Source organism: Phyllopteryx taeniolatus, chromosome 4 (genome assembly GCF_024500385.1).
Source record: "Phyllopteryx taeniolatus isolate TA_2022b chromosome 4, UOR_Ptae_1.2, whole genome shotgun sequence".
NCBI lineage: Eukaryota > Metazoa > Chordata > Actinopteri > Syngnathiformes > Syngnathidae > Phyllopteryx > Phyllopteryx taeniolatus.
This window is the reverse complement of record NC_084505.1, coordinates 10,588,836-10,611,990: the sequence shown is the minus strand read 5'-3', so window position 1 is coordinate 10,611,990 and position 23,155 is coordinate 10,588,836. Positions and strand designations below refer to the sequence as shown.

At 39.7% G+C, this 23,155-nt stretch overlaps 2 protein-coding genes across 7 annotated transcripts in view; one reads left to right on the top strand and one right to left on the bottom strand.

Annotated features, from left to right (window-relative positions):
- Positions 1–19,415, top strand: cplx2a (complexin 2a). The gene is made up of 4 exons (XM_061769369.1): positions 1–240; positions 1,222–1,315; positions 14,937–15,115; positions 18,013–19,415. The coding sequence occupies exons 2-4, from the start codon at positions 1,285–1,287 to the stop codon at positions 18,202–18,204; spliced, it is 402 nt and encodes a 133-aa protein (XP_061625353.1). The 5' UTR covers positions 1–240; positions 1,222–1,284; the 3' UTR covers positions 18,205–19,415.
- A 535-nt stretch (positions 19,416–19,950) lies between these two features.
- tmod1 (tropomodulin 1) overlaps positions 19,951–23,155 on the bottom strand; it is a 45,126-nt gene continuing 41,921 nt past the window's right edge. For all 6 annotated transcript variants that reach the window (XM_061769363.1, XM_061769362.1, XM_061769366.1 and 3 more), the window contains one exon: positions 19,951–22,815. Coding sequence is in view for 4 of the 6 variants with exons in the window: in XM_061769364.1 (XP_061625348.1) it covers positions 22,757–22,815 (59 nt within the window). In the remaining 2 variants the exon portion in view is untranslated. The remainder of the gene's footprint in view (positions 22,816–23,155) is intronic.

The following is a 23,155-nucleotide window of genomic DNA, read 5'->3' as shown; positions in this document are numbered from 1 at the left end:
CACCCCTCCTCTTCCTCCCTCCTCCTCCTCCTCCTCCACTGCAGCCTGACTTCCACACAACCGGCATGTCTGCAATTTGAGAGGCTCGATCTAGCCTTTTTTTTTTTTTTAGACGCAACAACTTGCATATTCTTTGCCTCTGCTCGAGAAGAAGAAGCAGACTGGTTGTGGACACGCAGCGTCCTTTCCCCCCCCTCCTAATTTGGGCTAAGAAAGACTCGGACAAGGATCCAAATCAAGGTAAAGGATGAAACCACTGTTGGTGCACCGCGCGGGACAGGATGGGGACATGCTGGTGCACTTGCCGAAATATGCCGATCGCTCGTCGAATACCCGAATTGAATTACTTGCAAAACGTTTGGCTGAATGCTGAGTTAATAAGGGTTCACGTGAGGAGAGATTGCCGCTGCAGCAGACAATGCTGAAGAGGAGGCAAAGCAGGAAATGATTTGAAGAGGCTGCTGCAGATTAAGGCAACCGCACTGTAATAATGAGGAGTGCTGCAAGTTTTGTAATGCAGTAGAGCACCAGCAAAGCTGTAAGATGCAGCCAAAGTGCCTTTTTGAAGTGTTATGTGGAAAAATGTTGACAAATGTCAAATTATATCACATTAACATCTTAGTTGTAATATCACTGGAACTTCAAGACAAGATGATTTTTATTACAAATGAATAGAGACCATTCACTTGCAAGAAGGATTACAATGCATGCACTTTTAAGATCAAGAAAGCGATTACGACAGCATAAAGGTTATCTTTCGGATACAAGGCATGGCTTCTCTTGCTCACCTTGACCCTCTTTTTGCTCTTCCATTTTTTTTCCACGGGTGCTTTTCTTCCCCATGTCGATACATCACAGGTATAGCGTCAGCATGAATCCACACAAGATGGATTGTGGTTGTAAATCAAGGGTGCGGATATCTAGAGAAAAGTCAGAACGTGGTACAGTAGAGGGTAAAGATGTCTCTAGTTTGATTTGCAACTGTTTTTGCCCCTAATAAAGTAATTCATAAAACACAATAAAGATGATCAACAATGATAAACTCTAAAAAATGCACTTTTCTTCTTGATTTTCACGATGCCCTAACTGGAGGTCATTCGCTCTCTCTTTTGCGGATCGTCCTCCTCCTCCTCTTTGTCCCATCAAACTCTTGTGTGCGACACCCAGCGGAATGAATGTCATAACAGTATTTGCTAAAAGTGTTTTGTCCCCCGGTTGCAGGTCCATCCGGCCGTTCCAGATAGCGTGACCCGCTGAAGGAAGAGAACACAGAACTGCTTCATCATGAATTTTGTAATGAAAGCTGCACTGGGAGGTGAGTTGGCTGCCAGGCGACGGCTTGATTTAACAGCACTGCAGTGTTGAGGATGGAAACGGGATGTTCAGTACAAGCAGCAACACAGTACCACCGCATGCAGTTCTGTAGGGACGGGGGACGCTTTAATCCATCCTGCACCAAACTACAGTACTGCCGGAGCAAACTCCCCATTCAAACAGAATGGCTACTCATTAATCATATGTACAGAAAACTTTTTCAATTATGTATTTTTACTTTTACAAAATGTGAATTTCTTGGGATTGAGCTACAGGTTACAAATGTTTATTAGGCTTTGAGACTGTTCACCTTTTATTAGTTTTAAGGATTTATATTGTTAAGATGGCAGCACGGTGGGCGACTGGTTAGCACATCTGCCTCACAGTTCTGAGGACCGGGGTTCAAATCCCGGCCCCGCCTGTGTGCTGTTTGTATGTTCTCCCCGTGCCTGCATAGGTTTTCTCCGGGTACTCCGGTTTCCTCCCACATCCCAAAAACATGCAAGGTAGGTTGACTGAAGACTCTAAATTGCCAGTAGGTGTGAATGTGAGTGCGATTGGTTGTTTGTTTGTATGTGTCCTGTGAATGGCTACCGACCAGTTCAGGGTGTACCCCGCCTCTCGCCCGAAGAGAGTTGAGATAGGCTCCAGCACACCCGCGACCCGAGTGAGGAGAAGCGGAACGGAAGATGAATGAATATTGTTAAGATTTGCAATATTATATTTTAAGGCAAGAAAAGTATGGAATCAATATTTAGCAAAGTTTTGCCCCTACATGTTAAAAGGTCCTATATTTTACCAAAACCAACCTTTTCTAGTATTTGGGATGTTATATTGGCTCTATGGTGCTTCAGTAAACGTGAAATATAAATTAAAATCGTCCACGCATTCCTGAGTTCCAGATGTTTTTTTGTGTCGAGAGGCTTGAAATTAGGTCATTTGAATTTCTCGAGCTTTTCTACGTCACTAGTGAAGATCTCTGTCTATCTCTGAGCTCAGAGCCAACGCTGTCAACATAATAAACACGTTGCTCTCACAAGTGGGTCTTCTACACGGAGGCAACCAATCACAGGAAAGTGGGCGGTCTTAGCCAAATATGGACAAAGTGGATACAAAACTGTGTCAAACAGAAGTAGCTGTCAGAGGGGCCTTTTCTGAAAACTAATATGACAAAACCACAGTGTTTTTTAAATGAAATTGACACTTTTATATAAGTCCACGTTAAGAGAGTCACTCTATGGAGGTCGAAAGGGCCAAAATATGGGACTTTTAATAGACTATGGACGATGGACAAAAGTCTTGGAACGCATGTTTTAGTCAATTTGGCATTATGGACAATGCTATGCATGCAACTTTCGGAAAGGCTCTTTTCCATTCTAGCCGCACACAAAGCAAACTCCGTAAAGGCAGAGGCGGCCACAGGCATTAGCAAACTAAGCTGCTAAATGTGTGAGATTTTTAATTTAAAGGTCCCATATTTTGGCTAGTTGGACCTCCATAGAGTGACTCTCTAACATGGACTTAGTATAAAAGTGTCAATTTCATTTTAAAAATCACATTGGTTTTGTCACACCAGTGTCCAGAAAAGGCCCCTCTGACAGCTACTTCTGTTTGACCCACTTTTGTATTTGCTTTGTCCAGATTTGGCTAACACCGCCCCCTTTCTTCTGATTGGTTGCCTCCGTGTAGAAGATCCACTTGTGAGACCACACGTGTTTGATATGTTGACAGTGCTGGCTCTGAGCTGAGAGATAGGCGGAGATCTTCACTAGTAACGTAGATAAGCTCAAGAAATTCAAATGACCTGATTTCAGGCCTTTAGGCAGAAAAACCTCTGTAACTCAAGAATGCGTGGACGATTTTAATTCATATTTCACGTTTACTGAGGCACCATAGAGCCACTATTACATCCCAAATACTAGAAAATGTTAGTTTGACAAATTACAGGACCTTTACCACATTAAACATAGAAATGAAAGAGGTGGCACTATCATGAAAATCCTACAGTATACAACCTGACCTCAACCCCATTAAACACTTCAGAATCAGAATCATCTTTATTTGCCAAGTATGTTCAAAAACATACAAGGAATTTGTCTCCGGTTGTTGGAGCCGCTCCAGTACGACAACAGACAGTCAATTGACAGAGCAGTCTTTTGAAACATAAAGACATTGACAAAAACAGTCACTGAGCAAAAAGGGTTGCTAGTTATCTGGTAATGCCGGTACACGTTTTTTTTCTTCCATTTCTCATTCCTGTAGTTGTAAGGCCAGGTGTCATACAGTATACTTTTCCCTGTATAGTGTATTATATTCACTTAATATATTAATAATTTGCCCCCTAATTAGTCCTAAATCTGGTCATGTAATCCATCCTCCTTGACAGCTGCAGCTTTTAGAGGAGAGCAGCAAAGTGACACCGGCTGTTGTAATTCAGATGCTGCACACGTAGCATTGAGATGTGAACGATGCAGAGCTGTTGTTGTGCAGGTTACAGAGGTTTCTTTGGGTTACAGTGAGGATGGGGAGATAAAAAAGAAGAGCTCCCACTGCTCATTGAGATTCCGAGGATGGCAATGCTGCCTCATCTTGCCGTACTTGATACATATATCAATCCTAAAATCAACTGCATTGCATCGGATGTTGCTCAGTAGTGGGGTCGCAGTCTGCCGGAAGCCTGTTTAGGAGTTTGCATGGTGGCAGTATATCTCGTAGAATACAGATTAATGGTTGTAAAATGTGTATGAATTCACATACAAGGCTCTCAGGCTGACTATTATCCCAATAACAGTTGCAGGAGTCTTTGATTTGAATCAGTAATTTTGGACCAGAATGCAGTGACCTCTTTACGCAAAACATCTGTGAATTTGGTGACTGTGTAGTGGGTCACAAAAGGTCGCTGCTTGGGAGAGAAGCAGATGATGAAGCAAAACAATTAGCCAGAAAATCAATCAGTTAGGCCTTCATCCCGACTCTCAAAAGCTGTCAGTCAATATGTCAATGCTAGTGAAATATTCTTTAATCAATTATGTTTTTCATGCTAGGGAATCTCCATGGGTTTGTGTTCACGCAGTCTCGCATGTATTGATAAAGCACAAGGTTGCCAAGAGGAGGATGAACACAATCCAACTGGGTCACTGATCCAATTTGTTCAGGTTTCCAAACAATTTGTCCCAGAGGAATGAATTGAAATAGAAGCAACATGCTCCAGCTTCAAACTGTGACCCTCCAAAATATATCTTAATGGTACAGGCAAATTTAAGCTAAATATTTTAACATTCTCAACTGTAATACAAGTGTAAAATTGGGTTAACATAATGGCAAAAATATTTAAACAATAAAAAAACTCAGTTTCAACGTTAATAATGAAAAGTGAAGGCCTTTTTTTAAAAAATTGACAAAGGTTACATTAAAACCTAAAAACAAAAAACAAACGCTCTACTTTTGCGCCAGATTCAATGTTGTGCTTATTTGAAAATGCTAATTACCATTTCATATTGTAGCACCATCTGATGGGGCACTGCCTCACTTTCCCCAAATACAAAATTGGCATTGAAATGTTTTAATACGATGCATTCCAACATAGATGAAGAAGACTTGCACTTTTGTTGGTTTGACTATAAGCATTAATATGATTTTACGTTGAGCAGACTTGTAATTCATACAATGTGCAAGGGGGCGTCAAATAGTAACAAGCCCAAGATAATTAACCTACTAGTGATATTATTTTTTTCTGAAATGTTCATGGTTTGTAGTTTAAAAACTTGCTTGAAGGTTTACTCCCAAAACGTTTTGTTTAAGCCTGTCAAACATTTTGTCAGAAGCAGACAGTTTCTCACTTTGGAAGGGTAACCACCACTAAACATTTTGAAAAGGTTGCAAAATGTGTATTGGGACGCTGCAATAGGCGACGGCACAGTCAAAAAAATGGGTGTCTAGGATCAAAGGCAAAAAAAAAACAAGAGTCAGCTGTGAGTGATCTCTGTGGAAAGCAAAGGAGCGGCAGACCATCTTTGGCGGATACAGTTTTTTTCAACTAAACACTCAAATCAAACGTATTACACAATTATCAAAACCTTACACTCAGCGGGGAAAACATCGGCCCAGATTTGCACCACTATAAGCACAATATCAGCCTCACACTTTTTGCAAAACACTAAACACACTTGCATACATTAGACACAGAACTACCGTATTTTCTGGACTATAGAGCGCATCAGAATATTAGCCGCGCCCAAAGTGGGCGCGGCTAATATTAGAAAACATTTATTAATTTTTTTTACATATATTAGCCGCACCAGACTATACGCCGCGGATATATACATTGTGAAATTAGATATTTACACAGAAAGATTTTTATAAATGTAATGTAAATATAACCTCGGCTGTCTGCTCGCTGTGTGTTCACCCAGTCCTCAAGAACATTTTCGAGTTCGGGCCATTTGCTCTTATGACCTCAGAAAACCTTTGTCGTCTGTTTTTTTTTTTGGACACAAATGGTGTCAAATACACAATTTGTAAGATGGGTACAATTCTTTAAAGAAAACATGAAGGACCAGGCGAAACACATTTAATTTAATTTTAATGGGATTCCAATTAAACTGTCAAGTATTACAGAAAAGCATTCTCATTAAACACAACATAACCATAAAGAAATTAATGATGGTTGTATTTAAAAAAACAACAACTGTATTTCAACAATTATGCCAGGATATGTAAACTTCTGAGCACAACTGTACATATATGCACTCATATGTACCCCTGTCATATTGGAATGAAAGTGTAGGCTCCACCTTTTTCATGACCTCTAGGTGGCGGTGGCATATTGGAATTAAAGTGTATAGCTTTTTCATAACCTCTTGATGGCAGCATACATTTATGAAATGAAAACGTTTTTTTCATTTTCCCCTATACCTATGTATAATTTTTTTGGTGGACGGGGGGAGGGATGCTCATTATATATTTCAGTAAGTAATATGAAATGTGTTTCATATGGAAACAAAATATGTTTTTTTTTTTTTAAATTAGTGTTTCATTTTGCAAAGGATCTGAAGTGTTCTGCTACTTGTGTGTGTGGTTGCGTGAAGTGTGTGTAGTGTTTTGAAAAAATCAGCCCTGTTTTCAAAATCGTGTTTCAACAATTGAAAAAAACTGTAATCTGGGAATAGTGCGAGGGTCAAGGCACCGATCAGACAATATCGGAGAGTCACCACTGATGACATCACCATCACGTGTCATCATTGATGACATAACCCGAACCCCATGCACATTTTGTCAACCTTTTGAAAATATATAATGGTGATGGTTCCCCTTACAAAGCAAGAAATTCAGTCACAGCTCTCTATTTCTGACACGCATCCAACAATGACCTCATTTCCAAAATGGCTGTCAGGAAGAGGAAAGGTTTTAACAACATTTTTTTTTAAATAAACCTTCAAACAAGTTTTTAAACTGAACATTTCCGGGGAAAAAAAAATTATTAGTAGGTTAAATTACTTTTTCACTGCCCTTTGTTACATAATGCACATCTTTAGTAGCATATCTTAGAATCACAGATAAAAAAATAAAATACCATTTTCAAATTTGTTGTGACTTTAATTGCTTGTGCTGGGACCACTTAGAACAACACAGGTTATATTAACATATCAACTCAGGTTCTTACACTAAAAAGAATCCTATCGCACCACTCATCAGGAGCACTGCCTTGCTCATTTCCCACATCCTGTCCTTTTCTGTCCTCTCTCATCTTATCCTATTGGTGAGTTGTTGCATCTCCTCACCGGGTGGTTGTCCCCATCCACAAATAAGAGCACGATTTGACTGTTGTAATGTTACTTGTGCTCAAATATCTTGAATGTCTGTGTGGTTCGCACCCCTATTCCCCTTGTCCATTCTGTCCCTTAGTCTGTCCCCTAAAGCCCTTTTCTGTCTGCAGTTTCAATAAACATCAGACTAATTAAAAAATAAAAAAATGAGCAGAGGGAATATTTCAAACTCCCCTATTGCACAGCAAAGCTGTTCCAGCACAAAGGCATACAGACCCACCATTCTGTAAGGCCATGCAGCTGAGCAGGACTGGTTTAAAATAAATAAATAATTTAAAAAAATGTTGCGACTAAGGCTGTGTTTACAGTTTATATGCCTATAATAATGAAGTTACAACAGGCAGAATATACAAACTCCACACAGGCGAGGCCGGATTTGAACTGAGGTCCTCAGAACTGTGAAGTGGATGTGCTAACCAGTCGGCTTCCTAAATATCATTCGGTGAATGAAAATAATATTCCCACAGTTGAAAGAGTACAATTAAGTTGTGCTTGAGGTATACTGAGTTAATTTCTGAATTACTGTACATCAGAATGACATTCACACCAATTAGGTTCACCTTGTATGCTGGAACCATTGCCTTGCGCCTGTGTTTCCACCACTCCCGAGTACATCACTGCTGACAGCACTTCCTAACTCATCTTGAGTAAGTGTGACAGACTAAGGGGCTGTTAAATGAGGCAGACATTGGTTTGAGGGAATGAGTCTTCACAAAGTAGACTCAACTATATAAGCAGAAAAGTTGAGTGTAAAGAAGGATTAAATTGCAATCCATTCTTAAATTGCAATCCATTCTTGAATACTAGAGTAGTTGACCTCTGATTTGCATTCCAAAACAAATTTTCGAGTTAATCAGTACCAGTGACAAACTGTCACTATAAAAAAAAAAACCCAAAAACTATTTTTAAGTAGCATTTTAACATGCTTTATAAAAGTTAACCACTCAAAACAATAATATCATTTTACAAACAACAACAAAAGTTACGTTTGACTCTGAATCAACAGTGACATGCTTCATGGAATATACTTTCCACTGACCCTCTTAAACGTGCTCTTTCAACTTGTATTTAAGATTTTGCTAATAAATATCCCCTTACACAAAATTATGAACAGTATTCTTAACAAAAGAGACAAATGCTGTTTCTATCCAAGTTAAACAGAACACACTGCTATTAATATCTCAACTACCAAGCCCTCATCTTACATCAAACAGCTGTATTTATAACACGCTCGGTGTATTTGAAGTGAGACAAAACTGTCATTGGCGGTTAGATGAGAACAGAACACACCTTGAGATGTTTTTCTCTCACCTCAGAGTCCATCTGGTGGCACTCAGATATGATTGGAAATCGAATCTTCATTGCTCGATTGACCTACAACTGTACCACGCACACACACACACACACACACCTAGATGCTCGTTGCAGGTTATTAAATTGACCTTGAGCCCCTTTCAGTGTGTGCGTGTGTGTGTGTGTGTGTGTGTGTGCAGCACTTCAGCAAATACACCAGTCCACCTCGAAATCTTTTAATCTCACATTAAATCACTACATTTACATCCCTATATGTAACCTTATTTAAAAGTACACATTCAGTATATAATGAATTTATGTAAGTATATACAGTTAGTTACAAGAATAAGTATGTGAACCTGTTGGAACAAACATTACTTTCTAGGACTACTACCGCACAAACAATTATGTCTCCATGTATTTTTTTTTAACACAACAAGCAAACATTACAGTGCAGAGTGGAAAAAGTAATAGCTAATCTTTGTGAGGAGTCAGCTAACCCTATGTCCAATTAATGTAAAAAGGTTCAAGCTTGAATTCCCTGTTAAAATACACACCAGGTTTGACCAGGAGGTTGCCTGGTGTGACCCATGCCTTGTGAAAAAGAGCTCTCAGAAGACCAACAATGAAGAATTGTTAACTTGTATGAAGCTGGAAAGGGTGAAAATAAAAAGGATGCACTGCTGTCATTGAAGGAAAAATCAATTCCCAAGTTAGTCAAGACATTTTCCAGGGGAACTTCGTCCAGCAGACGACGGGTGATGCAAGGAGTAAATCAACAGCTGAATGGCTTCAACAGAAGAAAATATGCTTTTGGGAGTGGCCCAGTCAGAGTCCTGACCTCAACCCGATTGAAATGCTGTGGCATGACCTCAAGAGAGCAATTCACAACAGAAATCATAAGAATATTGCTCAACTGCAACAGTTATGTCAAGAGGAATGGTCCAAAATTCCTCCTGACTGTTGTTGTGCAGGTGTGATCTGCAACTCCAGGAAACGTTTGCTTGAACCTTGTTGCTGTCAAAGGAGGCTCAACCAGTTATTAAATCCAAAGGTTCACACACTTTTCCCTCCCTATACAGCGATGTTTACATGTTGTGCTCAGCAAATACATGGAAACATTTCATCGTTTGCATGATCGTTTGGGACCACTGTGTTTGTCTGTTGTGACTTAGGTGAAGATTGGATGACATTTTATGACCAATTTATGCAGGAACCCGGGCCATTCCAAAGGGTTCACATACTCGTTCTTGCAAATATCCACCATATAGGTAATTAGTGTCAACAATGTGATATACTTCATCTAATTACAGTGCACACGACATATTTTATTCTTTTAACTGCGTAAAGGGTTTGCATTGTGAATCTCATGCCAGCTTCTTTTCAGAAAATGAAAACAATATTAAATTAGAAGCACAAACTCTCAAACTATTCATTTAGCTGTAAAATGAGCTATGCTGAGTTCATCAAAATCTCGAGCTTTATTTTCTCCTCTTCTGGCTTTCTCTTCACTCTTGGAGAGGATTTAAGAAACAGATTTGAGATTTGAAAACCTCAAGTGAATTGCTTTAATCTGACACTGTTCAGAGTTCATGCACTGAGAGGGGGGGCAAAGGTTCGTCCCGTGTCCTCAAATTTAAGATACCTTCAGAGGCGAAGCATTAGATCAGTATTTAAAAATCGACTTCAGAACTTGGCAAAGAGACCACTTAAAATCTGCCGATTTCACTGTTTAAAAAAATTTTTTTTTTATATATAATCAAACCCTCTGAAAATGTTCTGTTGTTGTGATCCATTGGCTTTGCCTGATGGGAGCTTGTTCTGCAACATGCATATTACTGTTTGCTGCCGTTGGCACATAATTTGGATTCTGCAAAACGCTGAAAGGCTCTAAGAGCGACCTGCCAACTTTTGTATATTCAATGTTGCATGGACTTTAACAACAACTTTGCACATTGTTGCTAACTCATAAATGGGCAAGCGCTTCAATCAAAGGATTCTCTAAGCAAGAGCCGTGTGACGCATGAGTGCTTTAATAGAACTGCATTGACAGGATGTTGCTGGAGCTCTTGCAAATGGCACACCAGAGCTTAGCTCAAGGCTCAATATAATTCGGGCTTTTGTCTCCCAGGAACAGCTTCTTCTTTGCCTCCTTCTTTTCTTTTCTTTTTTTATAATTATCTTTTACAGTCAAGCTATGACAATTTGAATGTGCTAATAAGCTTGCAGGGACGGGAAGTGATCAAATGATGAAGCCATCGTGAGAGAATCATTTGACAATGAGGCTAAGCTGACTGTGCGTCACTGCCTCGTTTACAGCTATGTGTTGATACGGTATTGATGTATATGCAGAGAGATTGAGGCTCCTTTCGCTAAGTCCTCGAAAAGGTGTGCCAAGGTTTATTCAATCGAATGTCAAAACATGAGTTTGTAATCGTGAACGTTTGGCTTCATTTTGCAGAGGCTTGAACAATTAGGTTGATTCAGTGGGTGTAGCTGCAGGACACATTATCATTACACTTTTAATCAGGAAGGACATGTGAGCCACTATTCCGTCATGCTGTTGCATGTAAGTGTTGCTTTTAACGCATATCACAGCTGACTGTTCATCCATACACGCATATTGTAATGTGCACATGCATTAAAACACAAGATAAGAAGTTGTTTAGCCTCCCATTACTAATTAATGTGTGCCTAAAATGGAGCAAAGCAATTATTTATATCCATACGGCGACACTTACTGTAAATGTAGCTATATTTTATTTTTCTTTGACACCCTCCCCTTGCTTACATTATCTACATGGCCTTGTCAGATGGTGCGTCATGGTTGGGTGCATATTGCCATGTCAACCTTTTCTTGGCTGCTGAGACTGCAGCACTGTACTTACTTTGGATCTCTTTCTGCTTCTTGATTTGTGTCCTTTCTTTTTATAGTTGATGTGCAGTCCGTTCGTTAATTGCAATGATGCATTGTCTTTTACAAACGTAATTACGAACTTGAATGCGTTCTCTCTTGACTATAGCCTGCTCACACACATTCAAAAATCAAACAAGGCAACGAGGAGAATTGATCTATTCAACTAGCTGCCTCATTATTTCAATGCCTACAGAATGCTTTTTTTTTCACAATATAGACCCTCACACAATATTGGAAACTTGAAATCATTATACCTATAAATTCCCTAATAAACTGTGGGTGGATGCTGACAGAAGCAGCTCCTGAGCAGAAATGGCAAAGAAATAAATTACTTGAGTCAATAAAGCTGGTCAATACAGCAAATCATAACATAGCTGTCCCCTGATAACATGCAAATATGCCCTCTGATGGACTGTGAGCATCAGTGCAATTTCATTGGATGCTGAGTACAGTGGAACCTCTACGATAAATTTGCTTTTGATTTTAAAACAATTTTACCCATGGGAAATAATGGTTCCAGGGTCAAACTGTAACCATCATAAAACCTTTACTAACCGGAAAGGCAATTATTAAAGTAACACAAAAATTGTGTGAAAATAAGTTAACCGCTTTTAATGATAAGACAAAAAGGCAATAAAACATTCAGTTGTAACTGATACCAAAGGGGCAAATCGTAAATGCTTTATAATAGATTCATTATATTATGCTGACGTCCGAGTCTTACTGCTTCGAATGTGAGTGTCTTCGCTTTCCAACGCTCGTCACGTCTTTTGGACTTGCCAATACAGTGCATGCCGGCTATACCCGAGTCACAGGGACACAGCCCTGCCATGAATTGCAAAAGCTGCGAATAATTGACCTCCTGCCCCCGCCACCCAAAAAAAGGGGGCTTGTAATGGTTTATAGAGACCACAAGAAGGCAGTAAGGTCGTCAAAAAGGAGACGATGATTAGGCATCAATACCATGCTTCTAACATGTACACAATCATGCACCCATGTTACATACACTCTAGTCAGTTGTTAATTTATTCAACACAAACAAAACACCTTCACATGAGGCTCATCCACAGTATTAGCTAGCATACTAGTCTAAAAAAAAATATGCGCATTAGTACTTTTCAGAAAACGGTATTAAGCCTTTTACTTTTGGTATATGTACAGAAGAAAAAGAGTTAGGTAATACAGATGAATTGTATGGCAAAGTTGACTAAACTGTTGTAGTAGCTTCATTGGGAGGGAAACAGTGAATTAATTTCACTTTTGACAGTGCAAGAGGTGAAGTCAAGGACCGCCAACCAAAAAAAAATAAAGAAACAAAAGAGAAAAGAACAACACAAACACGGACACGAAACACTCAGTGAATTGAATTCAACAACAACACTAAGATTCCAGCAGTTACACCAAAATGATATTTTAATTGCTTTGGCCTGAGCATAGTAACCGTGAATACCAGGGATTTTCAGTGAATAATGGAGGATAGCCCCCCCCCCCCCCCCCCCCCCACCCCTCCCCCAAAAAAGAGAAACATATGCGAATTTGCTCATGCCGAACCGCAACTATGCGGGGGGTTTATGCCTATGACACTACATATTGATGATGTGACTCAAGCCATCCAAGGCTGCAAGTTCTATTGTATGTAAAAATGTCACATCCGGTAAACAACCTTGCACATTAAACATCATATTTTCTTATCTGTTTTGAGTCTCCTCCAGAGGAAAAAAAAAAAAAGCACACACATTTCCATTTTATTCTCATGTTTATCTGGTCCCTTCCACCTCAGCTTGTCTTTTGTTTTCTATCTCTTCAATGTGCCGCACTTCCTTTTCATTATGCTGATGAGTGAAAATACCAACAATACCAGCGGCGGCACTCGTGTCAAGGATTACGCTGCCTTTCTTTCACGCTTGCTTGCTTCCGTCCTCTCCTCAGATACCCCCCGTCTGCCCCTCAAGACTTCCCAACATCAAGCCCCCACGGCCCCACTCTGCTCTTTCCTGCGCTCCAATGCCCTCTTTCCTCATCTGTATTTTCTTTACTTTATTCTCTATCTTCTTGCAATTGTCACGGTCTCGATTTTTTAATTGAGAAACTGCAACCTACTAACGGGAACAGCTTGGAAAAAAAATTCTGACACATCCCCTCCTACTCATTATGAGTCTTCAGATTTCCCTTTTCTCATATATATATATATATATATATATATATATATATATATTGCACATCCATGATTCCCCCTGAAATTGATTATAATTTTTAACATATTGATGGATAACTTCTGTAAACAGAAGTCAATGAAAATAGATAAAAATAATGATAATGATGATGTATTGAATTAAACTATTGTACAATGAATAATAATAAAAAAAAGATGAGTTTGGCAACAACAAATGCTTAGGATATCTTTTTTCACAAAATAACAATGACAAAAAAGCGAAGAAAAATATTTTTTTGTTCAATCCCCTCACATCCATGGTTGTTTTCCATCTCCTCTAGCTTCCTATTTCACTCATAAACTAGACATGTTTCTTTGTCCCTTCCTTCCTCGATAATACCAGTCTCCATCACTCTGCTACGATGTCGTCACTCAAAGAACGTGACAGTCGGCTGCACATCAATTCATAGTGGCTACTGCTCACATCACGCTGGTTGGTTCTGCCATTTTCATAAAGATGGTACATTAAGCACAGATTCTAATGCCCGGCAGTCCACATGGTTTATTCTCTTTGAGTCATATAGCAAACTGCGATAAGGGGCAGTTCATTCACTTTGTGTAGAAAAACTCCCCAAAACCCCATGCAGGCATTTTACAGCGCTTGTCCTCAGTGGGGTCATGGATGACCTGGAGCCGATCCCAGCTGATTTTGGGCGAGAGGCGGAGTACAACAGCCAATTGCATGGCCCATATAACAAATACAGACCCTGTATAAACAACCATTCACACACATGCAGTATTCGCCATTATGGACAATAATAGAGTCTTAGAGTCTTCAGTAAGTCTAACACACATGTTTTGAGAATGTGGGACTACACCCACACAAGCACGGGGTAGAATTTGCAAACGCCGCACTGGAAGGCTGGAGCCGAGATTCCTGCCCAGAACCTTATAACTGTGAGGCAGATGTGCCAACCACTAGGTAATCGTGCTGCAACACCCCAAAATCTGATGTATTTACCAGCGTTTTTTTTTTTTTTTTTTTTCCTTGGCACGGCTGCAGCATCTCTCAGCAATCACATGCAATTCATAATGAAAGTCCATCTTCGCTCTTTTTGTATAATACATATTCATGATTTTTCGGTGCATGATATTCACACTATTGGTAGTTTGTAGGATATTCACATAGATAAAACAATATTGGCTTGGTTGTTTGATTGTTTAATGTCCACGTTAAAAAAACTGCAGTGTGGGGGAAATGTTAAAAAATTGAACACACACAAATTGTCACCATTGTCTGTCTTTTCCCCAAGCTTTTTGACCTCATCTCTTTCTAACATTTCCTTCCCACTCGAACACTCTAATCCCACAATTGGACATGTGAGTGAATGGTGTCCCCTGACTGCCTCTCAATTGAAGTATATCTCTCCTCTAGGAGGTCCTCCTGATGTGGGCAAGATGCTGGGTGGGGAGGAGAAGGAGGAGGACCCGGATGCAGCAAAGAAAGAGGAGGAAAGGCAGGAGGCGCTCAGGCAGCAGGAGGAGGAGAGGAAGGCCAAATATGCCAAGATGGAGGCAGAGAGAGAACAGATGAGACAAGGCATCAGGGATAAGGTACGATGGCAATTAATGGGCTGTCTCGTCACTTACGCTACGACCATTTCAGTGCATAAGCGAAATGAATCACAAGAGAATTGGTGCACTAGTAGGAGTCCTTTTGTCACTCCTTGCAATAAAATGCCATTTTTAAATGTTTTCCTGGTTTTGGATTGTGTCCTCTCCTTTAATGTGAGCTTCTAAAGGCTCCATATGTCACCTGCCAGCTTTTTCGGGTATTTTTAGAGCAGACCATGCCATGGAAACAGACGATTGAAAAGCTATTTTTAATTGCGTTGTTTGCTTTGAACTTTGAACTCCAACTTTCTGAGGCTGTGTACTAGTAATACAGGATATGAGTACTAGAGCAACAGCAATTACCCGGGCAGAAATAAAAAGGACAAAAGTGGTAAATTAACAACGTGAACAGCATAATTGCTGCACATCAAACAGAATTTTCTGCACCTGGTATGAATATCTGCATTCATTTTATGTATAGTTAAAATTCTTGTGTTTACTCAGCTGCAGTTATGAGAGAATATTTAATGATTTTCTGTTTAAGGTGTTGCTCTCACAGTAAGAGAATCTACGTATGTATAATCATTTGTTACAATTTGTATTTAGTGTTCAGCTGCTTTTGTTATTGTTATTCTTTTGACCAATTTGAAGCTTTGCTAGTTTGCAGTTGTTAAATAACAATCAGCTCCTCTTGTTATAGCATTTTACATTCAAATTATATGAATCTTATTGGGTTGATTGAAGACTCTAAATTGCCCGTAGGTGTGAACGTGAGTGCGGATGGTTGTTTGTTTATATGTGCCCTGCGATTGGCTGGCGACCAGTTCAGGGTGGACTCCGCCTCCTGCCCGATGATAGCTGGGATAGGCTCCAGCCCGCCCGCGACCCTTGTTAGGATAAGGGGCTCAGATAATGGATGGATGGATGAGTAGGTGTGTGGTTGCCGAACTTTGAATATGCAGGGGTCCACTGTCCATATTCTTAATTGCACTCTGTATTTGTGGACATCCTATTCATGCATGAATATGGCAGTAAAAGTTATTTACAATTAAGAACAATAGGGTGAGCATGTGGAGCAACAAAACAAGAAGCCATAATCCACCAAGCAATACAGTTGGGTTCATTTCATTATGGTGCAAATCTTTTGATGTTTCCATTGGAGAAGGTCTCAAAAATGCAATCTTTCATTTGCAGTGAATGCTATGCTTGTGTAGGGTGAAGCATACCACTCACTACCTTACTCACTGTAAGGTAGTGAGTGGTAAGGGAGAGTGTGTCTAGACAGCATAGGATGGTGATGTGTAAGATGACTCTGGTGGTGGGGAGGAAGATTAGGAAGACAAAGGCAGAGCAGTGAACCATGTGGTGGAAGCTGAGACAGGGCGAGTGTTTTGCAGCTTTTCGTGAAGAGGTGAGACAGGCTCTCGGTGGATAGGAGGAGCTTCCAGAAGACTGGAGCACTACAGCCAAGGTGATCAGAGAGGCAGGCACAAGAGTACTTGATGTATCTTCTGGCAGAAAAGGAGAGAAGGAGACTTGGTGGTGGAACCTCACAGTACAGGAAATCATACAAGGAAAACGGTTAGCTAAGAAGAAGTGGGACACTGAGAGGACCGAGGAGAGGCGAAAGGAATACATTGAGATGCGACACAGGGCAAAGGTAGAGCTGGCAAAGGCAAAACAAGAGGCAAATGATGACATGTATGGCAGGTTGGACACTAAAGAAGGAGAAAAGGATCTATACAGGTTGGCCAGACAGAGGGATAGAGATGAGAAGGATGTGCAGCAGGTTAGGGTGATTAAGGATAGAGATGGAAATATGTTGACTGGTGCCAGCAGTGTGCTAGATAGATGGAAATAATACTTTGAGGAGTTGATGAATGAGGAAAATGAGAGGTAAGGGAGAGTAGAAGAGGCAAGTGTGGTGAAGTTAGAAAGGCATTAAAGAGGATGAAAAATGGAAAGGCAGTTGGTCCTGATGACATTCCTGTGGAGGTATGGAAGCATCTAGGAGAGGTGGCTGTGGAGTTATAGACCAGCTTGTTTCATAGAATTCTAGCGGCTGAGAAGATGCGTTGTGAATGGAAGAAAAGTGTGCTGGTGCCCATTTTTAAGAACAAGGGTGATGTGCAGAGCTGTGGGAACTATAGAGGAATAAAGTTGATGAGCGACACAATGAAGTTATGGGAAAGAGTAGTGGAGACTAGACTCAGGAGAGAAGTGAGTATTTGCGAGGAACAGTAGGGTTTCATGCCTAGAAAGAGTATCAAAGATGCCTTATTTGTCTTGAGGATGTAAAAGTGCAGAGAAGGTCAGAAGGAGCTACATTGTGTCTTTGTAGATCTGGAGAAAGCCTATGACAGAGTACCCAGAGAGGAACTGTGGTACTGCATGCGGAAGTCTGGAGTGGCAGAGAAGTATGTTAGAATAATACAGGAGATGTACAAGGGCAGCAGAACAGCAGTGAGGTGTGTTGTAGGTGTGAAAGAGGAATTTAAGGTGGAGGTGGGACTGCATCAGGGATCAGCCCTGAGGCCCTTCCTGTTTGCAGTGGTGATGGATAGGCTGACAGATGAGGTTACACTGGAATCCCCGTGGACCATGATGTTTGCAGATGACATTGTGATCTGCAGTGAAAGCAGTTCTTGCTTGATGTACAACTTCAGTTGCTCAACAGACTGGGGTCTCCGTTGTTGTTGACTTTCTGCTTCATAATGTTCCACACATTTTCAATGGGAGACAGGTCTCGTACTAAAAAAAAGCCACGCTGTTGTAACATATGCACGAGATTTCCCCTTACTCCTTGTGGGTGTGGAATGATTCCCTCGCGATGAACCGGTGTTCACTGTATTCAGACTTGTAATCAATACTCGCATCTTGCATGTTTTATACACCAGTACGGCTTGAAAAAGCGCGAGGAGGCTGAGGCTGAAGCGGCAGCCGCAGCGGAGGAGACTGCGGCGGGCAGCTTGACCCGACCAAAGAAGGCGGTGCCCACCGGCTGTGGCGATGAAGAGGAGGAGGAGAGCATCATGGACACAGTGATGAAATACCTGCCAGGTCCATTGCAGGATATGTTAAAGAAGTAAGGCTAGTAGCTAACCAGTGCTAGTGCTGGTTAAAGTCCTTACCAGGTTGGCTTAAATCACAAAACTCACACTCAGATTAGCATTGAAAATCATTTCAATTTGGTTTATTCAAAGCAGTGTGGCGACTATTAAAATATTTGAAAAGTGAATTGCAGCTATTAGGCTAAGCTAGACTGTGTCACTGGCTCGGCGTGTGTTAGCTTGGGGCTAACATCTCGCAGAGAAACCGCAGACACAATTTGAAACTCTTTCCTCTTTCTCTGACTACTTTTAAACGCCATTGAAGAGCTTGAAGCAACAACAGGGCGTTCTCCTACACCTCGCTATTCACTTTAATTGTACATAAGCAAACTATATAACAAGCCTCAAGCCAGGCCAAACAATCAAATATATCCATTTATTATACTGTGTCTCTCTCTCAACTAGAAAATGTGATGACTTGATAAGCCATATATATATATATATATTTAAAAAAAAAAAAAAAAAGTATATTTAAAGAGAACTTGTGCGTGCTTCGAAACCTACTGTATGTGTTTGTGTCAAATTTATGTCAAACCGTTTTGCACAGTGTTACACATTTTCCGTGAAAAGTGTTGTCTTTCTCTCTTGGACGTCAAAGTGTTCTCCCTTTGCGTAGTGTAGGAAATTTTCAATGTGTCTTGCATGCCATTTGTCTTGACAAGTGTGTGACTTTGTACAATCCACTCCCTTTTTATCCTCGTCTTTGTTATGCAAAAAATACGAAGGCAATAACTCCTGAGTTTGTGTTTTTCCTCATGTCAGTGTAACCGTGAATAATAATAATAGCCTAGTAATTACAAATAAACCATTTAGGACAGTTAATTGACAGGTTTTCAGGTTGTTGTTTTTTTTCATTAGAAAATAGCTGTGTGGTGGTTCTGACAACAGACGACAAGCTTTCAGCCATAAAACCGCCAACTGTAGTACAGTAAATACTGTTATATAACAGGGAGAGAATGGTGAATGATTTTAGACATCAGTCTTGAAAGTATGCAGCAATTCTGTTTTTCTTTCCCGTCTTAATTTGTGGATAAACATGACAAAAATAGAAGTGTTTAAATGAGGTTTGATTTATCGCTGTACACGAGAACGAGCCGCTGAAGCGACATAGACCGTCATGAGCAATAAAGGATTATTATGTATGTTTCTGCCTGAGAATCAATAAAAATCTAAATATCTTCTACACATCAGCAATGCTTTTATCTTCTTTCTTAATGATGTTATGAAGAAAATTATGCGGGGTGGAGAGAAATGGTAAGATCAAACCCGAAGCTAAATGTTATGTAAAAAAAATCCTTTTGAAAATACAAAAAAAGCCAGTGCTGGTCATCTTCCATTTGGTTGCTTCTGTTTCCAGGTCATGGGGTTTTTGCACAAATAGACTTTTGAATAAAAATAATAACAAAAGTAATAATATAACTATTGTTGTTATTGTATTTGATGGCATAATTACTATTTACTGTGACACTAATTAGAAAAATAATTTTATAAGGGGAGATTTTTGTTTACATTTATGAATATTAAAAATAACATCTAACCTATTATTATTAACATAGTTACAATTTTCTTTAAAACATAGTTTTTTTCATCTTCCCATTCGTACTGTATTGATTCTGCATGGAGATGAAATTAATGAGTATTGCCACACGATGTCACTGTTTCCACTGTCAAATGATTTGACATGCGCTGCATTATGAGTGCTAGCCAACCAAATAAAAAACACGGTGCTCATTTTATTTTATTTTTTGTATTTTTCATTTATTTCAAAAACCACCATCCACACCAACATGTGAACTAGCTAACAAAAACTCAGAATCAAACAATAATCTCAATAAAATGGAGATAGGTGGACACACAAGGCCGCAAGGGTCACTCAATTACAAATGTTTACACCCATAATTAACATTTGTTTTAAATGACATCAGCTGCCCATTTCTCCCAATCCTTCAATTAGAAATAAATATTTAATTTTAATTTCAGCAAGCAAGCTATTTGTCCCTGACCCTTCCCTCTCCAGCCTGATGCAAATGCTGCCAAATGCTCAGCACTGTATGGAGTGCTGTTGCTATCTAGTTTGTAACCAAAGACAATGTTTCCTGAAAAGAACATTTGAAGATCAAACCAGGATCAGTGCAATGACACACTTAAATCTACATCTGCTTCAAAGCTGGCTTGAACGTCATCTATTTAAACTTTACCTCAATTAAATGCATCTGCCTGATCAGAATTTCATGTTTGTTTTGTGCTATGGCCAAATTTGTCTATTTGTGAAACATTCCAAACTTGATTTTAGAAGTTTATGTGCACCTGTGAACATCTGCCAGGCATCTCATTTTAAACCTCATGTTTAAACTTCTTTAAGAAACAACAAACAGGACCTGGATGGAAGTATAGGCAAGTCTGTGCTGCATTTAAAAAAACAACAACAACAACACTGTCATATATGTTTGGTAGAACTCCCAGCTTGAAGGTTTTAATGTGGATAATGTTACCATGTAATATACACACACATGGAAAAAAAGTAATTCAAACGTACATCGGTTGCACATGATTGAAATGTGTTAAACAGATGCACATTGTACTTTTTCAAGGAGAAGACAGGAAAATTGCATCAGTTTACCACATTTCAATCAAGTGCAACCGATATAGATGATCTAATTACTTTTTTTCAGCCCACTTGTTATTAATATTTTGTACATCATCCACAAATAAATTGAAGCGAAAGCTACTCAGGTGGTTTTTGACATGATCAATGTTTTAATAAACACAATTGAACCTCCAAAGTGAAACGCCATCCATTCTGTGACACTTGTTGACTTGTTGCTCTAATTTTAGAACTTTTTTCCCCCCAAAAACAAATGAAATAAGCACTGCTAATTTGTTCCTGGCTCAAATTGTCATCACCATAAAACCTTTATTAACCAGATAGGGTAACACGTTAAGATTAAAAAGTACAGCGAGAACCTGAAGACTGTATGAAAAAACTAGTCAAACTCCTCACCCTTTGAAGACACCTGGCAGGCACAAAATTGAGAGGGTACAGGAAGGTGTTTACATTGGGATATTGACAACTAGCCATGTTATGTCCAGTATTGCTGGAATTAAAAAGTGTTGTGTGTTTGTCTGTCAACAGGCAGCATAAGAACACATCTTAACCTTTGTGTTTGTTTCATCTGTAAGTAACTGACAGTCAACAGTGGTTGGTTGTGAAATAGAAAAAAAAAAAGATTTTCAACAAGAATGTGCCATTCATGTTCATGTTCGTTATTAGCCATGATGGCTATTGCAGCACCACTTTAAAATCTTATTAGTAAACTGAATTGAATATATGTAAGTGATATTTAAATTCAATCTGATACTGTACTGAGCAAAAAGACACACTAAGTTAAATTTCCGATTCTATAATTATCATTACACTTTTCCTCTTTGCCATCACTGGTAACAAAAAAAAAAAAAAAAAGCCAAAGAGGAAAAAAAAACACATTTGGACTGGAGTAATTCCTATAGATGCTTACTACGCTGAAATCTCGAGTGAAATCACACTAGTTTTATGTTTTGTCTGACTTTGACATCTTATCCTGTCCAGGATTATGGGTGAGCTGGAGCCTACCACAGGTGACTTTGGGTGAGAGGTGGGGTCACCCCGGACCGGTCGCCAATCAATAACAGGATACTACAGTATTTACAGACAGACAACCAGATTCATATTCAAACCAAGCATGTCTCAACTGTGAGGCATGAACTCAAACTTGGATGTGTCGGCTTTATTTTAGCAAATTTCCTCAAATATTTTGTCTGAACTTCAAATTATACCACCATTGGGATGTTCTACTTTGGAGGTTCCACTGTATAGTGTAGTCTGACAGTAAAGTCCCTAACATTCAGCTTGTTAAAGTTTATCAATAAAATAAAATAAAATTCAAATTAAGTTATTCACAACCAGATGAACATGGAATATTTCACTCATACGCTATATGCCATTGCTTTTGTTTTGAGTATTTGACTGTTGTTGCTGGGAACTAACTACCGTGGTAATGCTGAATAACGCGTGGGTGGCAATGTCCAAACAAGTCATTTACAACACATGAATAATAATAATAATAAAAATAAATTCAACACAACAGTATAAATAGGGATTCCCAAAAGAGGCTGTTTCAAAAGCGATCATTCGGAAACGGTCCAAGAAGTCAAGGCACTACAGTTGCTATTAAAATACTCTAGATGGCAGCACTGTATGGTTTGTTTGCACAATTCAAAAATCCCAGCATATAAACATTCAATGATCAATTATCTCTCCTTTTTGCATGCACTGGATGTTGTAGTGGACACTGAAAAAAAGTCCATAAAGAGTTGTCTCTGAACCCTGAATTGCACTTGCATGTCAGAGATGATGTGCAAAGTCATCCGGAGAGGCTGTCGGACCCTTTGAGGTCAACTGGGGGTCACAAGGGGACGAGGTGGACTTTTAAAAGAGGGTGAGCGGAACGCAAAAACAGGAGGCTGAGGGATGTGGGGAGGGGGAGAGTGGGTCCTACACATTTGTCCGACACTTTGGGAGGATGGGTCCTCCTTCAAGCCTTCTTTTTCTCACTGTGGATGGAGGGATAACATGTGAGAGACAAGGACAACATGAGAAAAAGGGAAGAGGGGTGAGCACAGATGGTAGGCACTTACAGTAGGTGAGAGGGACCTTTGCTACTACAGGGTTCACACGCTTTTTTCAACATCAATTTCAAGCACTTTCAATATTACTTTTCAAGCTTGTCCGCCACATTAAGTGATGTATGAATAATAGAGATGTACAGTATAGACACAAAAGGATCATTTTATAACGTCAATCAGGGCTTCCCTACCTGTTGTAAGTACGAGATAAAATTTCAGGGGCTGTGAAACTTGGATTTGACAATGTTTATTTACTCATTATTTGTGC

Excerpts from the sequence above, each read along its gene's own strand:
- cplx2a (XM_061769369.1), top strand. The coding sequence starts at position 1,285 with ATGAATTTTGTAATGAAAGCTGCACTGGGAG. Across the intron at positions 1,316-14,936 it reads AATGAAAGCTGCACTGGGAG|GAGGTCCTCCTGATGTGGGC; the intron begins GTGAGTTGGCTG and ends TCTCTCCTCTAG. Across the intron at positions 15,116-18,012 it reads GACAAGGCATCAGGGATAAG|TACGGCTTGAAAAAGCGCGA; the intron begins GTACGATGGCAA and ends TTTATACACCAG.